The sequence below is a fragment of the Apiospora hydei genome, assembly GCF_038363865.1.
Source record: "Apiospora hydei strain CBS 114990 chromosome Unknown utg000007l_segment0_segment0, whole genome shotgun sequence".
NCBI lineage: Eukaryota > Fungi > Ascomycota > Sordariomycetes > Amphisphaeriales > Apiosporaceae > Apiospora > Apiospora hydei.
In genome coordinates, this window is record NW_027117366.1 from 4,185,986 (window position 1) to 4,209,605 (window position 23,620).

At 53.6% G+C, this 23,620-nt stretch overlaps 8 protein-coding genes across 8 annotated transcripts; 1 reads left to right on the forward strand and 7 right to left on the reverse strand.

Annotated features, from left to right (window-relative positions):
* Positions 1-1,765: 1,765 nt before the first annotated feature.
* Positions 1,766-2,110, reverse strand: PG997_010446 (uncharacterized protein; the record flags this gene model as incomplete). Its single annotated transcript, XM_066814761.1, has 1 exon — positions 1,766-2,110. One exon carries the CDS (start codon positions 2,108-2,110, stop codon positions 1,766-1,768), a length of 345 nt encoding a protein of 114 aa, XP_066666723.1.
* A 925-nt stretch (positions 2,111-3,035) lies between these two features.
* PG997_010447 (uncharacterized protein) lies at positions 3,036-3,689 on the reverse strand (the record flags this gene model as incomplete). The annotated part of the gene is made up of 1 exon (XM_066814762.1): positions 3,036-3,689. One exon carries the CDS (start codon positions 3,687-3,689, stop codon positions 3,036-3,038), a length of 654 nt encoding a protein of 217 aa, XP_066666724.1.
* An 869-nt stretch (positions 3,690-4,558) lies between these two features.
* On the reverse strand, positions 4,559-6,351 carry PG997_010448 (cytochrome P450; the record flags this gene model as incomplete). The annotated part of the gene is made up of 7 exons (XM_066814763.1): positions 4,559-4,649; positions 4,743-5,014; positions 5,103-5,344; positions 5,425-5,576; positions 5,673-5,864; positions 5,939-6,061; positions 6,140-6,351. The coding sequence occupies 7 exons, from the start codon at positions 6,349-6,351 to the stop codon at positions 4,559-4,561; spliced, it is 1,284 nt and encodes a 427-aa protein (XP_066666725.1).
* Positions 6,352-7,655: 1,304 nt separating this feature from the next.
* PG997_010449 (glutathione S-transferase) lies at positions 7,656-8,465 on the reverse strand (the record flags this gene model as incomplete). Its single annotated transcript, XM_066814764.1, has 2 exons — positions 7,656-8,273; positions 8,415-8,465. 2 exons carry the CDS (start codon positions 8,463-8,465, stop codon positions 7,656-7,658), a joined length of 669 nt encoding a protein of 222 aa, XP_066666726.1.
* Positions 8,466-10,140: 1,675 nt separating this feature from the next.
* PG997_010450 (uncharacterized protein) lies at positions 10,141-10,635 on the reverse strand (the record flags this gene model as incomplete). The annotated part of the gene is made up of 2 exons (XM_066814765.1): positions 10,141-10,437; positions 10,594-10,635. 2 exons carry the CDS (start codon positions 10,633-10,635, stop codon positions 10,141-10,143), a joined length of 339 nt encoding a protein of 112 aa, XP_066666727.1.
* Positions 10,636-12,704: 2,069 nt separating this feature from the next.
* PG997_010451 (uncharacterized protein) lies at positions 12,705-13,790 on the reverse strand (the record flags this gene model as incomplete). Its single annotated transcript, XM_066814766.1, has 2 exons — positions 12,705-13,181; positions 13,257-13,790. The coding sequence occupies 2 exons, from the start codon at positions 13,788-13,790 to the stop codon at positions 12,705-12,707; spliced, it is 1,011 nt and encodes a 336-aa protein (XP_066666728.1).
* A 2,931-nt stretch (positions 13,791-16,721) lies between these two features.
* Positions 16,722-17,297, reverse strand: PG997_010452 (ATP-binding protein; the record flags this gene model as incomplete). Its single annotated transcript, XM_066814767.1, has 1 exon — positions 16,722-17,297. One exon carries the CDS (start codon positions 17,295-17,297, stop codon positions 16,722-16,724), a length of 576 nt encoding a protein of 191 aa, XP_066666729.1.
* A 2,346-nt stretch (positions 17,298-19,643) lies between these two features.
* Positions 19,644-21,611, forward strand: PG997_010453 (uncharacterized protein; the record flags this gene model as incomplete). The annotated part of the gene is made up of 4 exons (XM_066814768.1): positions 19,644-19,848; positions 19,937-21,135; positions 21,216-21,368; positions 21,438-21,611. 4 exons carry the CDS (start codon positions 19,644-19,646, stop codon positions 21,609-21,611), a joined length of 1,731 nt encoding a protein of 576 aa, XP_066666730.1.
* Between the last annotated feature and the right edge of the window lie 2,009 nt (positions 21,612-23,620).

Consider the following 23,620-nt stretch of genomic DNA (forward strand, 5'->3'; position numbering starts at 1 on the left):
GTGCACCAGTATGTCCTTTGCCGATTGATATCAACCTCTGTCGGCGGCACCACCTGCTTTCTGGTCCTGTGCCTGTGTGCTTGCGCTCAGGGTAAGGGCGTTCCATGGCTCATCCTTTTCCCTTCTGCCAGCCACCGTGTCATCATAGCCCCTGGTTCCGGAGTGAGATCGTTAGCTTGATGATAACCGCTGTCTGTCGGCTCAACCAAAGGGGAGCTTTCGGAATATATTTACCATCATCCTTTCTCGTTTTTGCCTTGAGAGGTTTGGCGTCTACAGCAGAACGGTCACCCTTGCGCTGGGGGTACTCGCTCAACTTGTGACCCATTTCGAATGTGAAACTGGCTTAAAGTCGACAGATGAACCTGAGTAGGTCAAGTGTTTATACGTTGTATTAAACAGGCGGCTTTCAAGTTATCTAAGACAAGAAAGGTAAAGGGAAACTGCTGGGCGTTTGAGGACCAAGTAAAGAATACCAGCCAGCATTGAAGGACAATGGCAGACCGAAATATGTGTTGAGATTTGGACGATTATGGTGTAGGCATGATCATATTCGCTGGTTCTAAGTTGAGCTTTATGTAAATGTCTCTACGTATTCAAGGCGATTACTTCATCCCCTCTCGGTGACATATTTCCTGGTCAACTAAGGCATACATTGCTTTGCTGTTGCCTCTCGAGACTAGTACTCTATGAACTGATGAAGGGCCAATTCTCTGTATGGACAGAGGTCTGGTACGTATGACTTGGTATGTCCAGCATACCGGGAGACTACTCAATCACCAAATTGGCCCTGGGAAGATGTCAGATGCTAATTATCTTTTCCAGTACCTGCATTCATGTATCTACGCCCTGATTGTCTGCTACGGGGAGGGCCAAATTTCTCCTTGGTCAGGGGCACGTACATGCAACGATAAGGGATCAACAATGCCACCCTCGAACCGCATAATCTGTCATGCATGTTACAGACCAATCAACAAATTGGCCTCTGGTGCTTGGGGGTGGGACACACCGTACATCAAGTATCCTTGAGCGTGGTTTGTATCTAGCCAATGAGAAAAAGCGCCCTGGTCTCAGAGCCGTCTTGGCAAAAGGCCCAATGACGCTGACAGCCTGATCCAATGGCCCTTCATTCCAAAGCGCATCAGTATTTTCTCCTCCTCCTCTCCTTCTTCTTCTCTTCAACTTTGTTCGTCGCAGTCGCGACCGTCCGTACCAGGCAACATTTTGTTGTGCGACGAAAGTTGTGGAGCCTGAACACTTCCAACTCCTTTTTGGAGAGCGCTCTCTCGTGTCGTAACGCGACACGTCTTTTCTTTGGAAACACACTTAGGAAGGAGCTTGTGCCGGGGCTCGTCTCGGCACTAGCACCATCTCAAGTGCCCGCCATGATCACCGCATAGAACCATATGATTCTGGTTACCTGTGTGACTTCGAATGGCACCTTCAACTGGGCGTATACCACAATGCGCAAGTGCGAAATGACAACTGTGACGGGGTATTGGTCGAGCCTTCGGACTTGTGCACCGGGCTGTGGGAGCTGACGCAGCTCCCCGTCCATCAAGTGTCAGCCTCGAGTGACCAGTCCTTTGCTGCGGGAAATCACGAGCATGAGCCATTGAGGGCTGAAGGGTCCCCGAATCCTGCAGCCAATCCACCTGAACAACCTTCTCCGACCACCACCTCATCCTCGTACGAACATCGTACACCGCATTCGTCTCCAGACCCGAGCGATATCGAAGCACGCCCATCAGCCTCGCCGACATCATCATCTTCTCCGAGTCCCCAGCAACCGAACATCAAGTGTGACCTCTGCAATTTGTTCTTTGACCGTCTTGACCTGGTCCAGCATATCTTCAATAGCCATCGTCCCAGTGGGCCCGACTTCCGTTGGTCCTGTGGAAGAGCCGGTCACAAAAAGATCAAAGATCAAAGGGATGTCAAACGCCACTTTGACCAACTTCACTTCGGGCTGGGGTACACCTGCTGCTGCGGTTTCAAAGACCGGAAGGACAAATACCTCGACCACCTTCGAAAGAATGATTGTCAGCGAGCTGCCGGGCAAGTCTTTGGGTGTAAATGTGGCCATGTCGCCGTGAGACGTGCCGACCATGTCCGCCACATTGAAGAATGTGGCAAAAAGAGGAGGGGAAGGCCCCGGAAAGATTTGACTAGGGTGGACTGAGCGCGGAAGTTGGGCGATACTACAGCCGTCGCCGCGCAATCGATGAAGCGGCCATTGGGTGGATCTTGTTCATCAGGTACCCAGAGCCAGAGATACGAGTTATTTGCGGCACCTCTGTGCTCAATAGCTCTGACACTGGCCCAGGTCCACGAAGACATTTGTGCGTCCTCATCCGTTGCTCTTTTCATTGGACGAGAACGCCAATGTTCTTACGGATTGGCACGACCCATGGCTTGCTGAGTTTGCACGGGGTGGGCACGTTCATACGGAGGACCATTTGTTGGAACTAAGGGGAACCGGACGACTTGAAGTATCCTTGTGTGTGACATCTAACACGCCGTTGGTGTCTGGACAACTGTGCCGTCGTTGCCAGTACGACTTCGTGACCGCCTTACGGCCAAGCAAGGCCTCGCCGACCCAACGGAACCATGTTAGAGCCGAGGTAATCAGGGGGCTATAGCTCAATTCAACCAGCCTGTCCTACTACTTGGATCAGACTCGCCGCCGATGCCCCCTAGGCTCTCATGGACCAATCAGTGGTGGAGGAGAGTTATTTCGTTTCTGTTGTCCTTTCTCGGCTATCTTTGCTACAAAAATTTGAAAAGAAAAACAACAGTGACAGTTTTCAGGGCGATAGGCTTCTGCGGGCGTTTTTGATTTTCGATTGCTTTACAAATAGCCTCAACCAAATTGGCAAAATTCACTTTAGTTTAAGTAGTATATTGAACTCTCCTCCCCCGAACTCACTTATGTTATGTTTGCGTGTACTATTGAGTGCTTTATACACTTTGCCCGCTCTATATCCCTGGCTATGGAAAATGAAGCTTCCAGTTAACTTGCGCTACCCCTTTAACTATCGCGACATCAGAAGCCACCCGAGAATCCCAATGCCGAAGAAAACCAGATACGCAATGCCGATGAAACAGAAGATAACTTTCCAAGCTGCAATAGCATAGACCACCCGAAATAACAAGTCGCGAAGTTTCAGCATGGCCCTGCCCATAAGCTCTTGGTAGGTTTCTTGCCGATCGAACTCGTGGCCAACTTGAGCTGTGGACTCATGTCGAGATCCGGAGTCTACCGAGAGATCGCCCAGATGACTTTGCCTGGCTAAGACGTCTTCGTAACGGGTCAACACTCGTGACGCATATGAGCTAAGCCAATCTGCCACGTCCCCAAGCATCGGGCTGTCCTCCACGCAGGCGTCGTTCACGAATACCACGACATGCAGATCCCCCACCGTCTCCTCGAGCACCTTCCGGGTTTCGAGTCGCCTTATGCACCGGACGCGATGCTTCCGGACCTTGGCGGGTTCCGGGGCCAAGTCAAAGACACGCGCCTCCAGGAAAGGCACGACATTGGAGTGGTGGAGGACTTGATACGTGTCGGAGTGTGTGCTCCTTTCGGTTCGCTTTCCCAACGAGACTCCTGGGGGAAGCTCGAGGCCTTCCAAATCCGAGCCGTCAGGGGTCGTGATGTTCGCCACTGTAATGTCTTGCATCTCCATATCACGAATGTGATGCATACAGCACGTGTTCGTACTGTTGTTGTGTGCTTCGTTTCTACTCGGGATACACGAATAAGTACAACCGAGCAAGGAGAATATTGTTAAATGGGATTGATTTGTTCACCAAGAATCTCAATATCCATGTTACGTAGATCTAGGCCATAGCAAGAAAGCTATCAGCAAAACATACATGTGCTGACGCGAGTGAGAAAAATAAATTCCAATTGCGCGTCCGATTGGCTAAAGTTCTACGAGGGCCAATTTGCTGATTCGCTGACTGTCAACGCCAATAGGAAAAAAGCATCGAGGCTAATATTTTTGAACCAACCAAATCTTAGCAATTTCAGTTTCAAGCCCCATCAACATCTCGCGAGCGGTCATCAGGGATTTGATAAGTCCCACGGAAGACCAGCGCCGTATTTGCCTGCTGGAAGAGCTTCAGGGACAAACGTCTTGTTATATCATACGTGCTTGGTAGATATCCAACAGTTTCATTGAATACTCACACGATCTCAACCTTCTTCGTTACCCCTTTTATGGACAGTGACAACTATTCGTAACTTGGGCTCCCTCAAACCTTGATATTCCCCAACTCCCTCGCATCGCTCTCCCCCCACGGATGCGTCCTCTCCACCTCCCGGATCAGGGCCTCGTGCCCGGGCGTCCGCGGCCGGATCGTCGCCTCGAACGGCGCCGGGTGGCTCACCATACCGCCCAAGAACCTGCTGCTGCTGCCGTTCTTCTGACCGGGGAACCGCCAGGGCCGGAGATGTCAAACACGGCCAGCGAGTGCGCCACCGTCAGCCACACCGACTGCTCGGCCAGCAGCTTGCCGGGGCACACGCGCCGCCCGGAACCCGAAGACGAAGTCAGGGTGCGGGGGCCGGGTTGGGGCCGAGGAACCGCTCCGGGGTGAAGGTCTCGGGGTCCGGGTAGACGGATTCGTCGCGGCTGTAGAGCCTGTATATGAAATGATTAGCTTGTGTCCTCGGAACTATTTGGAAAATTGGGCCGAATATCAAAACGGAGTTCATAGTAGATGCGATTACTTACCACGGACTGGACATGACGATGGCCCCCTTGGGGATCCGGTAGCCCTCGTACACGTCGTCGGCGGTGGCCTGGTGCGGCAGCCCCATGGGCGCGATGGGGTGGAACCGCAGGGCCTCGCTCATGACGGCGCCGACGTAGGGCAGCTTCTCGCGGTCCGACAGGGTCGGCAGGCGGTCGGTGCCGATGACCCGGTCGATCTCCTCCTGGGCCTTGCGCTGGGCCTCGGGGAAGAGGGACATGGTGAGGAAGAAGGTCGACATGGTGCTCACGCTCTGTTTTTGGGGACTTCTGTCAGCAAATATCCGGTGCTTCGGGAATGTCCCTAGATGTTTAATGGGAGCAAGCGCAGACGAAACTTACCGTATCGGCGCCTCCGGCGTACAGTGCCCCCGACGCCCACTTCACAATGTGTTCCTCCTCGGCGCTCATGTTGGGCGACTTCTCGTACGCCAGGGACAGGACCGAGGTCTCGTTGCGGCCCTCGGCCATCTGCTTGCGGACCAGGCCCTTCGGCCGCTCGACCAGGTCGATCAGCGTCGCTTTCCACTCCCGGGCCGTCTTCTTGAACGACATGCCGGGAAGCCACTCGGGGAAATGGCGTACTGAAGGAATTTATTAGCTACACTCCGATGCGGTATTTCGAGACAGCATTTTTCATTGTCGTCACAAGAATGCAACTTACAAATTGGTACCATGTCCACGAGCCAGGCGCCGGGGATCATGGCTTTGGAGAACTGTTCCATTGCGTCGTCGGCCAGTCTGACCAGAGGATCCTCCTTGTACGGCTCGATCTCGTAGCCGTACGCAACTTTGAGGATGATAGCACCGGCCTCACTATCAGGGTTGCAGAATATAGTCAGTGTATATCCCCGTGCTGAAAATCCCCTGAAACGAGAGAAAAGGGGATGGGAGGAAGCGTTAAAAGCTTACGTCTGGATGTGGCTCCGCAAAGCCTCGGGCTTCTGGAGCACGCGCAGCAGGAAGCGGCGCACCTCGGTCTCCTGCAGCTCGGCGTAGTTGTTCAGGGAAGCCTTGGTTCCCACCGCACCGTGCAGGAACTTGCGGATGGCGCGCATGCCGTGGCCCGCGGGCACTAAGGCGAGCATGTCCCTCCAGCCGCACCTAAGAATGAAACGTCAATATACAACAAAATCACACATAAGTCAGGTGTTATCCAGATGGGTTAAACAACTTACATCTCACCACCAAACTCCATCCGGGCCCGGCCCGAGTATATGTTGGACCGATGCTCCAGCAGCTCCTTGGCGCCCTCCAGCGTGCTCAAGATGACAATGGTGGTGCCGAACGCAGTGACTGAACTAATCGGGCCTGTGTAACGGATAGCGGATCAGCATCGTTTCCCCTAAAGTTCCTCATGGCTCAGCATAATTAGTTACCGTAGAGCTCCTTGTGCTTGGCCCAATGCTCCCATTCCAACGCTCCCCCGGCCGGCAAGTCCCCCGAGGTTGCCGATAATGGGCTTCGGCTTGGGGCCCGGCGGTAGGGGTTGCGACGGCCCGGGACGCTGGGACTGTTCGAAGAGCTTCATCGCGGCCCAGGCGACGATGCCCAGGAGGGCCGCGGAGACGAAAAGATTTGGTACCGACATGATGGCGACGATGTCGGATCAGAAGATCTTGTCTTCTTGGTGAGGTTATACGGCAGTTGTCTTCCAAAGAAACGCAAACAACCATCCGATTCTGAAATTCAAAGCTTGAAGGGGGCATCTTTCGGCGCACACATATTTTATCTATTAAATAGTTCGGTAATGAGGCTAACTGACTCCGCATCGTATCTCTCTACACGAAAGGTGCGTCCGCTAGGCCTTGGCGGGATTAAGCGAGTCCTGATACAAAATAGTAAGCAACCCGCAGAGGTGTGGATACGTGCGGGCACCCCTGTAGGGCCTATCAGCACGCCGGAGGGGGCGAATACTACTTACCCTGGACTACACAGGTTAGAATGTGTCAATCCTCTGCAAGCGTCGTTTGAGAGACCCGGCCCAATGGTAGACGCTGGGTCTCCGTGTACGTGGTCTCTGGTTGGTCCCCTCTACGACGCAAGCAGTATGACAAGCGTTGCGGGCGCATACATGACAGATGCAAGGGAGGAGCACATGCACACTTGGATTGAGATCTTGGGACTACAATTGGGCGATTATCACGCAAATCTTCGCAATCTGTTGCCTGTGCATACGATCTGCTGTACATAGAGACAACGGCCGCTGGGTGATCACAGCCCCCGACACAAACCGGAGATGCGCCGCCGCATGCATCCAAATAGGGAAGGAGATCCCATGAAGAAAATAGATGCTTGTGATCTATTCTCACTTGAGCACCCTCTTAACGCCGTTGAGTGCCACTCTCTGGTCAAATAGATATAGATATCGGCACCATGATGATCAGGGGTCGTCCCTGCAACGGCACGTGGCACAGAAGCACGTAAGGTAACGTACCGACTGAATGGTAATTCCCCGAGCAATCTTCAAGCTTGGCACGATCGAAACGGGTGTTGATCTTAGATGCGATGGAATGTTACGCGGGCTAGTCAATTTGTCTCCAGTCGTTAAGATTGATGCCACCCAATCCGGCAGACACAGTCGAGATAGATTATCAATTACTGGTTCCTCGAGTCGCCAATGGGCTATTCCTCGGCAGATGTATCATCGCAATACGATCTGAATGGTGGTGCATAGCAGGTAACATGTCACACATGATCAAATATGAGGTGCTTGGGATGTGCATTTTACTTCTTTTTGGATTCTCGACTATGGCTTGATAGCCTATTTTACCACCGCTTGGCTTGCAGTTCATCATGCTTTTTGATAGACAGATGGTATTAGTCAGATGTGCTGATATTCCGACGCCATAGTCTCCATCCCACCATTCATTTTAAATCCTTTTAACCCTCCACTTAAGGAGCAGCGACGCGGGTGTCGCACTTCTTGACCTCACCAAACACGCTCTTGAACTCGGGCATCTCGGCCAGGCTGTCGAGGTACTTGATGGCGCCGGGCGCGGCCTCGCGCATCTTGTTGTCGATGAGGAAGCCCTGGCCGAAGAAGAGGGGGCCCGCGACCATGATGTCGGCCATGGTGAGCTCCTCGCCGACGAGGAACTTCTTGCCGCCCTCGACGGCCTTCTCGACGCGCTTGAGGGCGCGCTCGAGGTTGTTGGCCGCGTTGGTGTACGTCTGCTCGTTGTAGGGCATGTACTTGAGCACGCACATGACGAAGGCGGGCAGGACCTGCGGGTTCAGCTCCGTCTCGGCGAAGCAGATCCACTCGGTGATGCGGGCGCGCTTCTGCAGGTCCGTCGGGCTGCCCAGGAGCTGCTGGGCCTTGGGCCCGCTGCCGGCCAGGTACATGGCGATGGCGGCACCCTCGGCGATGCAGAAGCCGTCGGCGCCCTCAAAGGCCGGGATCTTGCCCATGGGGAACTTGGACAGGAAGTCCGGGGTCTTGGTCGACTCCATTTGGAAGTCGGCGGGGACCTCGACCTCGAGGCCGTTGATGGCGGCCACGACCTGCGCCTACATTTGGGGAGGGTTCATGTTAGCTTGCTGACTTGATGATTTATAAGACTGCCGGTCACTGTCACCATCGATGACAATCAAGCCATGTGACGATGGACAAATGCGACGACAGGGGGAAGGTGGAGGGATGTGACGTACGCGCTGCACGCGGAAGTTGCCGGGGTAGGAGTAGATCTTGCCGAAAGCCATGTTGAATGTAGTAGTAGTGGAAGATGAGGGTGGTAATAAAGGTTTGGTGGTATCCTGGTTGACAATCGAAGGTGGTGTTGGGTTGGTATGAATTTGGGCTATTTTCAAACGAACTACTGGGGAGGGAGGGATAGGGAAGGAAAGGGAAGCGGGCACTATATACTGCTTGGAGGTTAGGGGGCTTTCCGTCCCATGGTTCGCATCTCCACAGTAGTGCTGGCGGTAGGACCCCTACTATTACCTCAGAATGCTGGATGGATGAGGGATTCGTGTCTACGTTTTCCCTGCCACTGCCGGAGCTCAGGTTCGAAAGGTGTTGTCTTTTAGTCAGCAACAGCGCAGAAGCGCCAAGATGCTGACCCAGCCCTGCACCAATAACAGCCTAGAAGGGCGAGAGAACGCTATAGAAACCGCATAATGGAGGCTAATGGAGGGGCGCAATTGTGGACCGCCTGGAGACGGTCTGCCTCTTAGCGGCAGGCTCGCGGTAGCACGATTCGAGACGGTTCCTCGGCTGCGCGGGCTTGCGTGGCATTGATTGATGTGTGTCTGCCTGCATCGCTGGCTAGGTATTTTAGGTGCAGTAAAACTATGCTGCCGCAAACCGAGTCGGGCTCCGAAACTGCTTCTCGCTGCTTGGCATCATGCAGCATGTTGCAATACTATGTCACCAGCTTGCAATCGCCGTTATTAATAAGCTAGCTGAGCAATCCTCTTCCTCCTCCCATTTCCTGCCCCCCACCAAGTATGCACAAGTCGTCCTGCTTGGCCACACCGCCTTATCCAGGAAACGTGGCAAGCCCGCATCGCCCTACCGGGTTTATGCACGCCGCTTATTCCGGCGTTTGGTGATGAAGCTAACTTATTCAGACTTCTTACCGCGAGCTTACATATGGCCTCGGACACTAGTCATGACCCAACCGGCCAGGTCGAGATGCAGGTTAGTTACTAGCATAAGTAAACTAGCTCTCAGCTGTCTACGTGCATACCCATCCCACCGGTCAGTGGTAGAATGGCATGACGGAATAGCCTCATTCGCTTACATATCCCGCCTTGATCAAACCCGGACGCAATGTCATAGTTGCGAGCTATCCTCTCGGGCCGCCTCTTCCAGCTCGTCGACTACTCCGACTTCCCCAGCCGGTCCATACGCGACGCCACCTACGGCCGCAGGCATTTGGTCTCCTCAATCTGCATGCGGCCTCTCCAAAAGTGCAGAGATGGGCGTGTTCGCGCGGCTGCACCAGTGGCCGAATCTTGACACATGGAGTGACTGCATCGAGTTCTCGCATGGGGCGGGAAAAGGAGGGCAGCTTGATTCTCCATGGCACTTCTCCTGGAATGTGTGTCGACACTTGGCGTAGCATCGGATGCATGACTGTATATATGCCATGCTTCTGTGACGTTACGCGGTTCTTCTACTCCGGGTTGCATCTGCACCATCGGCCCATGCAAGCATGGCCACAAGGCAGGCGCTCATCACAGGGAAGAGTGCTGCAGCCGCCTTCGGGTGAATATTGTAGGAGATGGTCCGCTTCTGGCACCGGCAGCGAAGATCCGGGGGTGGCGAGGGCATCACGGCTCCAGTGGGATTACGATACTCCCCTTGCTGCTGGGGATATCGAAAGCCTGGATCCGGGCCACATGCGGGCATCGCTGTAGGTCTCAAAGTTGCTTATGATGTGCATGACCGTGCTTCGCTCTTGAATAGGGGAACGTTGATTCGGTTGGGTGTGCTCAAGGAGCCAACATCTCTTTCTCCTCGTTGCTTCATACCAAGGGCCACCTTGGCCTCCTCACCCTGGAAGTTGTCAACCGTGGCAAGGTACACACACTCCTCAGCAAAGATTGCTTGCTGGTCGTTGGAGGGTCGATGCTGGACGAGTGCAACCTTCGTCTCGACCTCGTAAGAGTTGGTATGGGATGTAGAAGTGGGATCGAGTTGAAGAGCTCGATCTTCGGGTGCTGTATGCTTGAATCAAAAGCAGGCGTCCCTTCATCCCGCAAACTTCTGGAAATCCGACCCCTGGCCCTTCAACCTGCAGTTTGGGATGGTTATAGCGGGTTGCGCACCAGCTCGGAAATCGATGGATGCATCTGTCGTTGGGCTTGGAGGGCACTATGGTACTGTAAGGTAGGCTTTGCTTATCGTCATACGGCGGGGATACATGACGTTCGAACATGGAATACACCAAGTGAGTATTGGGATCCTCGGGGTTTGCGCTGTTCAGCTCGAAGCTCTGAATTTGTGGTTTCAGTTGTAAGTTGCCACCGATCAATATGGCATACTGAATGGATAGGAGTAGGTCGCTGAGATTATTATCTTCGAGCACTTTGCCTGCTTCCTCGCTTGCAGGGTAGGGTTAGTGATATAAAAAGAAACGTAACTAATCCCTGTTCTAGCCGCTGAGCAAAGAAAAGACTCCCAGAGTAATGCCTTGCATGGTGGCCGTCGCAACACGTCCAGATTCTTGGTGAGGCCAGTTGTTGTGATATGCACAACATCTGCCCCTGCGAGGCAAGATGAGTTGGCTTCTCATGCCACCCAGTCACGTTCGTCCCCGAGAGACCCCCACGACCGGTAGTTCTCCCTGGAATTCATCGATGATATGGTCACGTATGTCATGTGCACAATAGTAGTAAAGAGTTTAACGTTTTTCGTGTTTCCTAGTCTGGAGGCTGCTATTTAGCAACTCGGATAGGATGTGTCAAGCTGCTCGTGATATCCATGAAGAGTTCCCACATGGGAGAACCTCGCTCACTGCAAAGTGCCCTCGGCGACTGATTCTCAGATCTTGCACGTTCAGCGCTGTTGAAAACAGGTCGAAGACTAAGACCCTAGAACCTTGAGCCAGATTGGATGATATGCTCGGTACCTTGAGTAAATGCTCGTATATTTCCCTAACTACAGCATTGTATCTCATGTGATCGAAGTCGGCCTGCGTTCACTTAAGACCAACAGCAGAAGTTGTTCTTCAGATGACGAAATCGATGTTGTTGCTTGCAGTCTATCTCATTGGGGAGTTGCAGCAGCGGAAGGATGTAGGGCAACACGTGTGACGCGAATGGCCAACTCAATGCTGGCATAATAACAGTGGGAGTATCACCCATTGATTTCAAGGCAAGCCATCGTCTGAATGAAGAGTTAAATCATTCATGGAATCACCTTCTATCGACGAGGACGAATTGCATTAACCAAGGGAAATGTATTTGTACATGTACTTTGGCCATACACGACATCAAAGCCCTGCATGTGGTGGACGGCAGTTCAGGGGTCAATCTCCAGCGCTGTAGCACATTAATCCTCCGCTGGAAGATGGCTGTTGCGGCTTGGGTGTGTGGGGGTGGCGGTGCCTGAAGAGCACCCGTTAGAGGGAACCCACAGTGGCCTTTTCGGGTCAATCCTCTGACACCTTCCAGAGCGAGATCGATTGATCGATCGCCTGTGCATCTCCATGCAACCACTCCTGTTTACCAAAATTCAAAAAATTGCAACACTTTGAAGCAGAAGAAGGAAAAAGGGGGAAAAAAGAAAAAGAAAGGCATGGTCACCATATCTGAGTTGACAACTTGTTCCATTGATACTAATGAGTGTTGTCTTTGCCTTTGCATCCAATCGCAAGGCGACTTTGATCTTCTTGTTCGACCCCTCTTCGTCGTAAACGTACATCCAACCAACGCCCTTCTTCTTATTCCACCCTCAAGCTTCCCAAGGTATCTTCAATTCTATATAGGGCCAAATACACCAGAGTATACCCGTCGTTATCAAGGAGAAAAAAAAATCAATAGGCCAACTCGATTGCAGAAGTGCAGTCATTAGGGTAGGGGGTGTTTGTGGCGGCATCGCTATGCCGAATAGTGTCGGGGGACATTTGGAAATGTCCCGCCCAAGTGGAACAAAAATGAAAGTGTCCCCAATGTCGTGCATCCCCATTCCAACAGCAAGGTCGCCATCGACCCAAAACTTTCCAGGTAATGAAAACAAAAACACCAAGACCGATTTTATGTAACGCCGAGAAACGCCTGTGCTCACTAAACCTCCGGACGAAAGATGTGATGTGATGCAATGCAATGCAGTGTCGTGAGAGAGACGGAGAGAGAGGCGAAGGATTGTCATCAAGCTCTGCGGCGCACCGAAAGAGCACGTGTCCAACACACAAACCATGTACGCCAAAACCCATGAAGGAGAAAAGTGTGAACGAAAGGAAAATACCAAAAAACGCCAGTTGAAAAACACCGTTATATGCTGGAAGCCGCACCCCCGTGGCCGCCTGGCCGATTGATGATGGCATCGATTCCCATGTCGACGCTGGGGAGTCTTTGCCCGTGGCCGAGATACGGGGATCCGCCCGAAGAGTGATGTGATTGCCCAGGCATGTGACCGTATGCCTGAGCCGTGGTGGACGAGACGGACGAGCTGTAGCCCGACGAGAGGCCGCCCGCGTTGGTGGTGTAGTGCTGGTTGTAGGCTTGGTGGCCGCCGAGCTGCATGGGGATGCCGCCGGTGTAGGAGCCGCCCGAGAGCGAGCTCGAGCTGGTAGTCTCGGGACTACTGTACGAGGCGTCGAGGTCATCTACTGGCGTTAGACCAATGCCCGAGATGCCGCTGTCGTCGTCATACCCGTGCGAGAATACTTGGCCAGCCGCCTCCACGCGCTCCCGGCGAGCCCCGGCACGTGCCGCATTCTGGATGTTCTTCAAGCCGTTGTTCATGCACTGGAAGATCCCAGTGGTTAGTATGGATCACTATTTGCTTCCTTCCTCGGATGAGAGAGTGTCACGGGTACTGACCTTGGCTTCAACAACGCTCCACTTCTCGCCGACTCGTTGCGCTAGTGGTTGCCAGATCTCTTTGCGCATGCTGATGTACTCCTTGGCGATCCTCTCCAGCTTGCGTGCGTCCCAGTCGTCGGCTCCCTTGCGCTCCATCAACCGTTCGTGCCGTTTCCGGCAGGCGTTGGACGTCTTGGCGGGGAAGTAGTTGGTCTGGATCTGGTTCCAGTTGAGGCCCTGCTGCCGGGCAGCAATGAGGTTCTTGTCGTCTTGGGGCGACCAAGCTCCCGAGGATGCTCGGTGGGGTATCGACTGCTGGGGCATGGCTGCTGCCGCCGACGCGTACTGATCGTATGCCTGCTGGGAAGCCATGGCGGTCTGGGCCGTCATGTTGGACGGCATGGTTTGGTAGAAGGCCGGGTTGAGCGACATCTGCTGCTGCTGACGGCCATTATATCCAATATCCAGGGGTTGGGAGGGAGCAAGCGACACGGGCATGGCATGCGCATAGGGATTGTGGGCCGCACTGGAGGAGCGAGTGTGTTTCGGCATGATGAAGAACGTATGATGGGTATGGAGGACGAGTGGTAATACGTTTCAGCTCCAGCAAGTTGTATTACAATTAGTGAAAGCTGGGCAATGTGCGTGTGTGTGTGTGCGTATGTGTGAGTGTCCGTCCGGTCTGATGCCAAGCTGGGAGGAGGTTGCCACAGGCGGGAAAGGAGCCTGAATCACTGAGGACAAATCGTATCAAACGAATGAAGCCAGGAGATGAAACGAACGGGGCAAGGAAAATGGCAAGGAAGTATAAGATGAGACAGAGAGAAACGATACGAAGGAAAACGGGTCGTTGATGCTGTAGCGAAAGAGGTCCAGGAGGGGAAGGGCGACCAAGCGGGACGGGTCACAAAGTGGACGCGACTCTTTATAAGTGAAGCTTTTCGCACAACGACAGCCAGTAGCGCGGTGAAACTCGTTGGTTTGGATGCTGCAGACAGATCCGGGGCGGTGGATCTGAAACGGAGCTACCAGGCTCGGAGAAGGCAAAGACTCTGGTCCTGGACTGCAGGATAGATGCTGAAACGGAGATGTTGTGTCTGAATGGGCGGATAGGCCGCTCAGTGAGGGTTGATATTGGTTGAGCGCGTCGCTGGGGTAGCGGCTGTCTGGTGTTGGGCGGTTAGGAAAGATGGTCCCGGCATGGCATCGAGGGCGGCTACAGAATCAGAACCTAAAAAGCCCAGGGGTGGAGAGAGAGTACTAATGCTCCTAGACGGAGCAGAGTTGTTGTGTACAGCATGATGCTGATCAAAAATAGTACCAGACTGCAGTTGGTATCAGTAGCCGCCAGCCTTGATGAGCATGGCAAAGTGGGACGGAGGTGGGTGTAGGCGAGATGTGTGTGTGTGTATGCACTGCGGGAGGAGGGCACAGGAAGGGAGCTAGTCCCCATCGGGCCACGAAGCGACAGCGACGCGCTTGGGATTGATAAAAACAAAATCCCCAACGGCAACAACCCCATTCTTCAGAATGGCATACATGGATGGCTTAGACGAGCAGTTTGCTACCTTGTAGCGAAGCACTTCCCATCCAAGTGCGATTGAGAGTGAGCAGGGCTGCACTCTGGCTGCCCACCCAGCTAGCCGGCTTAGAAGAAAGTGTGCTGTGCGTTGGCAGCGAGCACTATGGCGCAGGCGCCACACTGGCGACCGGCGTGCCAACGAGATCAGATCATGCCCATGGAGTGCAATGAAGATGCTGAGATGTAGGCAGGTAGGCAGGCGGGCGGAGCGCAGTCTCGTTCTGGGCTGTCTCTGTTGTGGTGGCCCCCAGAAGCTTGAGTCGAGATCCCCAGCAACGAATCCTCCATGACGACAAGGTCTCGGGTAGCAGCAGAAAAAAAGAACGGAGGGGCTGCTTGCTGGCGCTTGATCCCCTTGGCCCCAGAAGCCCCCATCTCGCTGCTCTGGTCCCGTCTCCGTTCCTTACTTCGGCAACAGGGACAGGGACAGGGACCTCGAGGAGTTGGGAGTCCGGTGTGTGTTAACGATCGAGGTACAAGGGAAAAGGCACAAATGGATTGAAGCCAGTCAGGCGGGACAGCCGACGTGGGATTGGCTGGGGATGGGACAGAGTCCAAATTAAGAAGTGGGCTCTGCTTGGAGGCGCGCGTCTAAATCGGAAAGGAAAGCACCACCAACACTGGCAACAACTGGGCTGTTCGCTCATTGAGGCAACCACCAGGAGGTAGAACCATGCCGCTTAGGGTTAGAATCACAGTTGATCCGGGGTTATTTGGATATTTTTGGATGAAATGATGTGGAAAAAGCGACAGAGGTCAGGTCCCGCCATTAATGTCATAACTGCGCAAAGCAAACTCTGGTGTCTGGTGGTTTGTCTTAGGTAACCCGCTGTTTGTGCGACAGGGGAGGAAAGAAGAGCGCCGCCCGTCACGTGGAGGGAGAAAGCAAAGGGGAAAAACATCAACTGGTTCAATTTCCATTCGAGGGCGACCTTGGCCAGTCGTTGGTAGGTAAGAGCATTACATGGAACTGGGTCTGTTTGTTTGCTGAGCCAAATACTTTGCAATTCTTGAAAATAGACACGCTGGTTGGTATTTTGCCCAACTTTCAACCCCAGTTAATTGAAGAACGTGAAGGTGATGAACTGAAGAGTCAATACGCGCCGCGCAAGGACAGACAGACAGACACAGCCAAAAAGCAGAAAGAGAGACGAAGATCAGCGGCGCTTGAGCGACAACGGCTGCGCTTTCCGACCGATCGCGCGAACTCCTCATCGTCCCAGGCCCCCATGCCCCCCAGCAATTGCGGGTAGGGTCCACCTCTTGAAGCCGAACAGTTCATCACCAGTTCATCTGCCATCTGCCCATCTTGCCATTGATCCCATCTTGCCATCACCAGCATAGCGGTACCGAACCTTATTTGGCACGCCTGCACTACCCGGTCCCAATGTTTCATGTTTCACTGTGCGCGCCTGCAATTACTAAATCCGTCTTCGTTTCTTCATCCACAACTTGTTGCAGCCGCCCGCCAGAAAATCGATAGGCGTCCATCGCTCAATTGATCTGTCTGTCTGCACGCGGACTGCATTCATCAACTAAGACCTAGGTCCACATCAGAGTGAATTGAACTGCAATGTTCGCTCCGTTTCATCAGCCGCGCACGAGACTGCCCATCCTGGAAAGTGACAGACGAAGCTGCCGCGCCGGAACCGCAGACTGAGGGAATGCATCCGACCGTCGGCCTCCGCCCTCTCTCTTCCTGACCTAGGTGTACCACTCGAGAACGTGTCTTTGACCAAAAGAAATTGCCGCCTTGCACATCACCAACGTAGTTTTGGCCCGGAACCTCTCCCATCCCGTCGTTATTCCGATTTTCTTACACTTTTATGTAAAATCAGCTGATCTGGCATGTCTTCTGCGATGAAGTGAGCACCCACCCGGCTTTCGCTTGGGCGCTGGCCTCAAGGAGCTTGCATTCGCTTGAGGACCGCATCCAAGCTCGCATCCAGACTGCCAGTCGATGTGTTTACGACGATAACATTCATTTCTGGACGGCAGGGGTTTGCCATTCTCATTCTTAGCACATCCTCGCCTCGACCAGAGCTGCTGGCACCGGCTGGCGGGCAGTTGATCCCCGTTCGCTGGCTCCTCATGGGGTTCCTGGCGCGCAGTCTCTCGTCCAGCAGCGCAACATCCTCGACCCTGCACTCGACGTACCAGTACTCGTAGCCGTGCCGTTCAGCGAGTGCGGAGCCCTGGTCGAGCACCGTCTGGTAGTTGCAAACGCTGTCTATGATGACGTTCAACCCTTGCTTGGCCGCCTGGTCGGCCATTGCCGATTGAAGCCGATACGCGCTGCTGGCAACCTGATCAAAAGGGACGTTGCTGTAATCTTCCAGGAGCGATGATCTTATGATGTCGTGGTCGATGACCAGGCCGCCAATTGAGCGTTGCAGCAGCGTCGCCATGGTGCTTTTCCCTGCGCCTGGCGCGCCCGACATCTGAATCAACATCTTCCGTGGTGTTGGATTGCTCATCTTGACTTCCTTACTTTACGCTTCGGGACTGAAAATAGAAATCTTATCACGGTATTCCATGTCCCGAGATAGCCTTTGACGAAACTCGGAGTCAATAGATCTATCGAACGTTGTTGATTTTGAGGGGCGTATGGAATTGAAGCAAACGATGCTTTCTTTGTCCAAGGCCAATCGATCGCCAAGGTACTTCGCACTTGGTGCCTGGCCCACTTAAAACTCCAGGCCTGTCTTGACTGCCATCGTTGCTTCCTTCGATTTGGATGCAAGATAAACCGCCTAAAAAGCATTCCATACATCTATATCATGACGATGGTCTGGAAAATAGACGACAAGAGATACCATATTCAAATGACGCTCATCGAATATTCGCCTTGATCGATTCCTTTTTCGTCTTACCATTGGCGTCGCATTGCCAAGAGCATCTTCCAAGATCCAATTACACCAGAGCTTCCTCCCGTCTGCCGATGCGGGTCGAACGGGTAGCCTAGATTTAGCCCGCCTCCCTGACTGACTGCCGCCCTCGCCCTCGAAGGAGGAAACACTCCTCGGGATACCGCTCATACAAACTTATCGCCGATACAAATTAACGAGGAGTCCTCTACGCTAGTGGACGTGGCCCAACAGGCAGAACGGCTGTTCTCCATGATGGAGCTGGTATCCTCTCGCGACAGAGGAGACGCATTTATCCAGGTAGTCTCGCGAGCTATGAGCAATAGTCCGTGGCGAACGGCCCAGGAATCGGCAGCGCGACCTCTCACTGCGCCCGGGACCGAATCCTACTAGCATCTAACGAGCTAACCTAGCCTCACCTTCCAGCGTTGCTTTTACCCTCCCACCGGGTGGCCGATCTTTGGTATCTTGAGTCTCTCAGATCTGATTTGCGTTTGAGGTTGTACCAATGCTTACTTCATGATTGGTAGTCTTGGCAGAAGGCCCGAATTTCTGCAGCTAGAACGGGTCATATGCGGATGCCTGCCCATTACCTTACTATGCAAATAGGACTTTGGCCGGCTGCCAAAGGGAATGTCGGCCATTGATGACTGCAATCCAACGACCCGATGCCCCTTCATGGTGACCTACCCGCATGCCACCCCGTCCGAGCCTGAGAGAAGGCCCGATCCACGGGTGTGCAACTTCGTCCACGTCAGAGATTGCAAGGGCCGAATCTTCCCTAATTCAATCACTAGCTACCTTTGTCTTGGGTCTTTTCCGTCTTGACTCTTCTCGTCTTGGACCGAACTGAAGAGCAAGGGTGGTTCTTTGGTTATTTGCATTCAGGCTAAATGGAAACGGGGAGGAAGACCCACCACTGTCCCTACAATACCCCAAACCCCCCATGACAGCTCGTGGAGGATAGACTGATAGTGGGCTCAGGGAGTGCTGGGCGAATCCTGGACAGGCCTGGAGCCTGGAGCCTGGGGTTTCAGTGGGTTTCCTCCGCAATCTCCTCCATATTTTCTCCAAAACCTCCCCCGCATTGAGTGCTGGAGATTTCGGGGTTATTACCGGTAGCGACCGACACTACCGGGCAAAGTCCTCAATAAGCTTTTTCTCCTCCCCCCCATCAATCAATACGGGAGGCCGAGAGGATGCAGTCATCAAGGAACGCTTTCTGACGAGTCCTTCATAGCATGGCACGAGCAAGTCATTATCATCAATAATCCATCACAAGACGCAACATACTTGAGACTGCTAAGTGGCGGTCAAGACAGTAGGTAACCAGAGACACAACTCGGCCGGCCATCTCGCGACGAGAAAGCGTACGGAACCGACAGACAGAGACCATGTGGTGTCTCCCCCAATACCAGTGTTCCGGGTTGCCATTTATCCAACACCCCGGTCCCCCGGCCCAGCTGCAAGACGAGCTTCTGGACCCATACGGCTGCATGGATTCCCTGTTTCATGGGGTGCCTCGCCAGCCAATGTGATTTGCGCGGAAGGTCGCTTCGGCTTCGAGTGCCCTGCATCCCAGACCGTTCAATGTATGTCAGGTTTCTCCGCACCAGGCTAGCGCACCCCCAGCGAACGAAATGGGTTTGCTGACCTCCCTGGGCCTGCATCGCGAATCCTACCTAAGAGACGGGAACCGCAGAAACAATTCGGGGGTTATATATTACGGGCAATCCCATCTGCAATTGCTCCATCGAGCTCTTCCCCCTTTCCCCGAGCCACTCCTCAGGCACATCTTACTTAATATTGCACTTGCCCGCCCACTCTGCTGGGTCGGATCATCGATACCTCCTGTCGGACACTCATACGCCAAGAAACAGACCTTGGGTCAGCTAGATCTTCACCTAAGGGTGCGCTGTCACTAAAAGAAGGAAAACAAAAACATCTTTGCCCATCATGGTCGCGGCAGATACCGGAGCGGCGCTCTACGATGCCGCCTTGAAGCGTCGCCAGAACCTCATGGGGAAGAGTGGCCCTATGGCTCTGGTGAAGAACTTCAAGGTGTTCCGCATTGCTGCCTTCGCCTGTATCGGTGGCATTCTGTATGGCTACAACCAAGGAATGTTCTCGGGTCTCCTCACGATGCCCGCGTTCGAACAACGTAAGTTCATATTCCCTGAATCTCGTCAATGGGACTTGTGGCCAAGTCCAACAACATACATGGTGGACATGCACTAACAGGAACCAAGACATGGGTGAATACGCTCCTCTCGACCCCAACGCGGACCAGACCAAGAAGGGATGGCTCACTGCCATCCTCGAGTTGGGGGCCTGGATTGGCACCTTGTTGTCCGGCTTCCTCGCCGAGGCCATTTCCCGAAAGTACGGCATTCTGGTTGCGACGACCGTGTTCGTGATCGGCGTCATCATCCAGGCCACGGCTCAGAGCAGCACCTACCACGGCATCCTCGGCGGTCGATTCATCACCGGTATGGGCGTCGGCAGTCTGGCCATGATCGTGCCCATCTACAACAGCGAGGTGGCCCCGCCCGAAGTGCGAGGTGCTCTCGTCGCCCTGCAGCAACTGGCCATTACGTTCGGCATCATGATCTCCTTCTGGATCGACTACGGCACCAACACCATCGGCGGCACCGAGCTGGGTCAGCAGAAGGACGCCGCCTGGCTCGTGCCCATCTGCCTGCAGCTCGCGCCCGCGCTGATCCTCTTCGTCGGCATGATCTTCATGCCCTTCTCGCCGCGCTGGCTCATCCACCACGACCGCGAGGGCGAGGCGCGCAAGAACCTCGCCGACCTCCGCGGCCTGCCCGAGGACCACGAGCTGGTCGAGCTCGAGTTCCTCGAGATCAAGGCGCAGTCCCTGTTCGAGAAGCGGTCCGTCGCCGAGATGTTCCCGCACCTGCGCGAGCCGACCAACTGGAACATCTTCAAGCTGCAGTTCGTCGCCATCGGCGCCCTCTTCAAGACCAAGCCCATGTTCAAGCGGGTTATTGTCGCCACCGTCACCATGTTCTTCCAGCAGTGGACCGGCATCAACGCGATCCTGTACTACGCTCCCCAGATCTTCCAGGGGCTCGGGCTCAGCGGCACGCAGATCAGCCTGCTGGCGACCGGCGTCGTCGGCATCGTCATGTTCGTCGCCACCATCCCCGCCGTGCTCTACGTCGACCGCCTCGGCCGCAAGCCTGTCCTGGCCATCGGCGCGCTCGGCATGGCGTCCTGCCACTACATCATCGCCATCCTGGTGGCCAAGAACTCGATGCGGTGGCCGGAGCAGCAGGCGGCGGGCTGGGCCGCGTGCGCCATGGTTTGGGTTTTCGTCATCCATTTCGGATACTCCTGGGGTCCCTGTTCCTGGATTCTGGTCGCCGAGGTGTGGCCTTTGAGCACTCGACCCTACGGTGTCTCGCTTGGTGCCTCGAGTAACTGGGTAAGCTAATCAACTCCCCCCTTTTTCTCTCTCCTGCTGCCCTGATCGGCTAGGATGTATGCTAACATCCCTTGCCTCAGATGAACAACTTCATCGTCGGACAGGTTACTCCGGATCTGCTTCAGCAGATTGGCTACGGAACCTATCTGCTCTTCGGTATCCTGACCACCATCGGTGCTGCGTTCATCTGGTTCTACGTCCCCGAGACCAAGCGACTGACCCTTGAGGAAATGGTACGTATCAAAGCGGCCCCCTCACCGCCCGTCCACTATAAAGTACAAACTAACTCGGCCTTCTTATAGGATGTTGTGTTCGGTTCCGTCGGTACCGCCCAGGCCGACTACGAGCGCATGGAGGAGATCAACAACGAGATCGGCTTGACGGCCATGATCTCTGGTCTCGGTAACCATGGTAGCGACGAGAAACACGCCCTCGAGCCCACAAGCGAGAAGGTGGCCGTCGAGCAGAAAGCATAAGCTTATCTGATATTTGGATATCACGATAACCCTGATTGGTCACCGGGCTTAGGACCAATGATGATTGTGTGGGGGGCGTAGCTAACGTTGCTCGCCAACCAATCTCTTATCACCTATATATAGTCACATTTAATAACCATCTAGATGTAGATCCATAGATGCAATTGGAGGTTACATTTGCTTCGCCAAGAATCCTCCAGCCATCACACTTACAGCTAGCCTGTCGAGATATCGATCATGTTGATATAATTAGCCCACTGCCCCAGAACGTCTAGCAGAGGAGCTAGCCATTCAAAGAGGCACTATCCCCCACGTGAAAACAGTATACGGGACTCGTGACACAGGATTCGTGGGTCTCGCAAGCAAATATCTCACCTTCCTAATACGATGTCCTTCGCCCATCAGTGCTACCTTATCACATACACTGCGCCACCACTACACAAGAATAGATCGACCCAGTGCTCTGGAACCGATACGCTGCTCTTTTGGCCGCCAAGTGAGACTCCTTGATGGTTTGCTAGTTTCATGTAGTCAAGTGACTAAAGATCCTACATAAACCAAACATTCGATGATGATGATGATGACGCACATGATCGATGCATGGATGCAACGCTTCCCCTTTTCCCCGCCGTTCCACTTGGATGCCCTGGTCAGCCGCCTTATGGTGAAAACCAAGCTTGCGTAGACATCTGCGATAACAAATTACGAATTTGATCATTGCAAAGATGTTTGAATGAATCACGGAAAGTGATATGATCTTGCAATCGACACCGAATCACGATACAGGTGGCAGTGTACTCGTTAGACGAATAGCACTAAAGTCTGTGAAGCTCTGCCCCGTTTTAGACAAGAGCGAATTAAAAGGGGGTATGGCGCGTGCATACATAATAGCATATTCGCAATCAACTTCCAACTTTTCTTCAAAGTAGGCTTGTCACCGGGGCACTGCCCGAAAGAAGCAAATAGTGGCATTGGCATTGGCATTGGCATGCAGATCGTGGGGTCGTCGAACTGCCTGCCCCCAAGAAAAGACCACCCACCCCTTGCTCATCTCGCGTAAGCATGCAGATAAACAGGTAAAAGACGTCGATTGAAGTAAGATGCATAGATAGACCGCATATTGCCTACTTACACAAAACACACAAATACGCGGCCGCCCAATGCGATAAGCGACCGCCCCCGCGTGGGGTGGCGATGCTCTTTGTTTCAACAACGAAAACCACATCACCAACTGCATAGCAAACATTTTGTTAGCGAACTGTGATATTACATGTCAGCGGCAGTATTACTTGAAAAAGTGCCGAGATGGCAGGGATCGCGGAGATGTTATATATCCAAAAATGCCGATTGGGCGGTTTGTTTCCTAAAGTCCGTCGACTGGAATACCGATTTCACAAGCTTCAAATGACTGTGGCGCGACAGGGACGAGAGGCGGTCAGGATGCATAGCCACGACTTGACCAATGGTGTCCCGTCTTTCTTGCGTAGGCGCATATGCTTTTCTCAGACTCGACCGGTTGGTCTACTCGGAATAACCTGGAACCGTGACCTTACGTGGTGTTCCTCGCGTCACATATTATCGGTCTGTTGTTCAACTTCCTTGCATGTGGTTTCGCTAGTGACAGTTCATCAGTTACTATCTTTAGAAAGCTTCGGGTCAGAAAGGACCGTACATCATCAGGTCAGTTGGTGCAAGAAATGAGGCATGGCGGAAGGCAAAAGGCTCAAAGGACAGGGAGGGACCAAAAGAAGGGGAAAGGAAAAGAAGCAAAAGAAAAAGCAAAAGGCTCAGTCTGAAGGAGCCCCTATCTGGGCTCGAACTCCAGACCTACGAAAACCCCGCCAGCAGGGCTTTTCTTCTGAGGCTTGTTTGACCTGACAACCACCTCCATTGTCAAGGTTACCGTGGCAAGTTACGATGAAGCAGCTCTGGCTGAGCAACCTGGGCCGGAAATGCGCTACATCGTATACCTCGTTGCCGTCCCACTCGACCTGTCAACCCTCGGTGTC